The sequence below is a fragment of the Megalops cyprinoides genome, chromosome 2 (genome assembly GCF_013368585.1).
Source record: "Megalops cyprinoides isolate fMegCyp1 chromosome 2, fMegCyp1.pri, whole genome shotgun sequence".
NCBI classification, from domain to species: domain Eukaryota; kingdom Metazoa; phylum Chordata; class Actinopteri; order Elopiformes; family Megalopidae; genus Megalops; species Megalops cyprinoides.
Genome location: NC_050584.1, coordinates 57,351,999 through 57,355,315, shown reverse-complemented (window position 1 = coordinate 57,355,315; position 3,317 = coordinate 57,351,999). Strand labels below are relative to the sequence as shown.

The 3,317-nt window shown below is 39.4% G+C and overlaps 1 protein-coding gene across 1 annotated transcript; it reads right to left on the bottom strand.

Annotated features, from left to right (window-relative positions):
- Positions 1-1,842: 1,842 nt before the first annotated feature.
- prmt6 (protein arginine methyltransferase 6) lies at positions 1,843-3,070 on the bottom strand. Its single transcript, XM_036522462.1, has one exon. The coding sequence runs from the start codon at positions 3,029-3,031 to the stop codon at positions 1,985-1,987; it is 1,047 nt and encodes a 348-aa protein (XP_036378355.1). The 5' UTR covers positions 3,032-3,070; the 3' UTR covers positions 1,843-1,984.
- Between the last annotated feature and the right edge of the window lie 247 nt (positions 3,071-3,317).

The window sequence follows — 3,317 nt, the reverse complement described above, 5'->3', positions numbered from 1 at the left end:
GCATTAAATATATCTACGTGCTAGTCCTCAAGGGATGAATGGCTCTCCCACTTTGCACCTTTAAGTTTAACATTAATCTTCTTGTCAGATGTACCTTCACTCTAAGATGAACCTTGTATAAGTTTCAACAGATGCATGGCAGAATTGATTTTCACACAATTACTATGCAATACAAGCCAAATAATCCCATTTCAGGGTTTCAATGCAATTTCTATTCTTTTTAAAAAGGATTAAAAACCAGCCAAACCTTGAATGATAATTAGTTTAACATTTAACTGAGGTAAAAGACTCATTACATGAGGAAGTCCAGCACGCAGTTCGGTACTTGCTTGAAGCTAATATTCTACTTGACACTTCGATTAAATCTGTGGGTCTCACGTGCCCTCCACCACTCACCTGTGGCAACACCGCTGAAATTCATCCATCTTAAAACTTGCCAGTAAGTCATGCTTCAGGATAAATAAAACATTCCAAACAAACAGATAATGCATACAATGTTTATGAAATGTTTATATAAAAGTGTGATAACTAGGGCAACACTGAATGAGAACAGGCTTTGAACTGGCAGGACATTCAGGGACAGTCTCACAAAGAAACCTCTAAGAGGAATCAGTATGTACAGAGAGCTAATTCAAGCCCTGTATAAATGTTAAAAATCTGAGTACACCAATAATGGTGTGTCACACTGCACCCAACAGTTCTACTTGAACAACAGCATTTCAGTAATTTCCCCGAGAGGAATGGAAATCCCCTATCTGCCCTTACTTGACTTAATATAGACAAATGAAAACTGAAATGCACTACTTAGGATTTAGTACGGAAAATCAGTGTTGTTGTTTTTGGAATGCTGTTTCAATGATGGACAGTCTACTAAAAATGTTCCTTATGGACACACAAAATATAGCGACATACTGTATACATGCTGTCCCTAAAATTAAATAATACTGAGCTGCAAAGAATCTGAGCCTTATGATTCTTACCCCAAATACATTGAGCTGACTCCTACCTTGTATTATTTAAATGTTCTTTATTTTGCACATTGATGGCAGCCTTCACTGTGTGAATCCCCCTTGCAAGTTAAAATGCCACTCCATGCAAATATGAATCAGTTATCACAAGAAAAAGATGTATGTTTATTTTTTCAGTTTCATTTTGAACCAAATGCCTCTTCCAATGGCCAGTACATAAAATGTAAGTGTATAACTTCATGTTAACAAGTGACTGATAGTTTTTAGCAGTAACATTTTACTCACTACAGTTCAAGAGTATCAGGTTCGGCACCATTGTGCAATAATGCACTTCACTATGCCACAATTGATAGCACACTGTTATGAAAGCATTTCTGAAATGAGATAAAGAGTAAAATAAAATATGGCTTTTTAATAAGGCAAGATTGTTGTTTTCTTCACAACTGTCTGAAAAATCTTTAAAGTATCCATTAAATAGTAATGTTAACAAGCTGTGTGGTAAAGTTAATATGCTAATATGACAACATTTATAATGTGCCACGAAGAGTTAAATAAAATATGGCTTCTCTATAAGGTAAGCTTGTTGACTTGTCTGAGAAACAAAACATTTAGGGTATCCATTAGACAGTGCATATTGAATGGAAACCCATTACTGAAATGCATTGCACAAGATAGATTATTTTTAATACCCTGTAAATTAGGCCACAATATGACATTGTGAGAGAGCAGGCTTCTCGGCAAAATAGCACAGGCAACTGTTTAAGTGTTAACCTAGCAATCTGAAAATCTACGCTTTCTTTACATTGCACACTTTTACAACAATAACCATAGTTACCAACACGGTATCGAATAATAAAAATAACCACAAGGCCTATCTCATGAACATAATGTACCAAATCATCTGCTGTTCAATAACTCTTTAATGGGGCAATGCTGCATTGTCAAACGTTTTACAATACACATCCATCCATCATTTAAATGGATATTTAGAGTAAAAACACTTTTGAAAATACTATTCACTGAGCATCTGTATAGCCGTCAGGGATTGAAAAAGTCTTGGATTTCTTTTTGAGGTCTCCTATACTGTAGTCCACGTGGATGCATATATGTCTGGAGCTCTCCTCAGACGGGTACATGGTTATCTCTCCTTCGATCTTCGTGTCCTGAATCACATCTACAGGCTCGTGTAGATACAACACTGCCTGCTTCCAGTGAGTCTCCGGGTTGAACGGGGAGGTTGATAGGACGAGGGGTTTCTCTTCTCCCGGGAAAGTCACCGTAAACCACACGCAGAGGGCGTTCACAGTGGAGGAACCGAAACACTCGCACCTGAAGTTACCTTGCACGCGTTTCAGTTGCTCCTCCGTCACCGTGTGGAGATCTAACTGGGCGAATTTGGAAGGGTGGGACAGCACATCCTCTACCGTCACTAAGTTTACGGTGATATCGTTGTTCATGATGCACTTTCTGGCAAAGTCAGACATACAGGACATGTCCACACCGTACTGGTCTTTCACTGTACTCCAGAAATTTAACCGATCCTCCACCACCAAATCATTTATTGGTGCAATGTAAAGTTCTGCCTTATTGGGTAAAATGAGGCCTCCAGGTTTTAACCATTTGTCGCGCGCAAAAAGCACAGAGTTCAGCATAGATTCATGGAGCAGAGCGTACCCCATCCATTCACTGACAATGACATCCACGGGCTCTGGCAGATCGATTGTCTCCAACGTACCTTTAATGATTTCAATTCTGTCTTCCATACCATTCAGTTTGACTATTTCAGTTGCTTGATCCGCGATTGAACTTGCTTCAACTGCGTACACCTTTTTTGCTCCAGCTTGCACACAAAATATGCTGAGGACCCCTGTTCCTGCGCCAACATCCAGAACGACTTTTCCCTGAATGGTGCTACTGTTCCGCAAAATTCCCGTTCTGTACGTATTCGTGCGCACACTGTCTGCGATCATTTCTTCGTGGATGGTCACATCAGCATAACTATCGAAATATAAGTTATCCTGAATACTTTTATCTAACTTCCTTTTCTTTGTGAGATGGGACATTTTTTTTGCTTTACTGACACCCCTTCCTCAGTTCAAGAACTCACGTTGCTTTTCACGTTCGGCAAACTTCCTAGAGAGAGGAAGCACTGCTGCATCATGGTACTCGTAGTGTTCACAGTCAGTGAATTCATTTTAGATTTCTCCTAAAAAACTACATATCCTATCAGCACGGAAAAAGGACTGACACCCGGCGCACAACAAAATACGTACACGTTGTTTTAACGATCGATCCTTATCTGCGTTGAGCGTTTCTGAAGATTTTGGAAAGCTGCTCAAGAATTGTGAC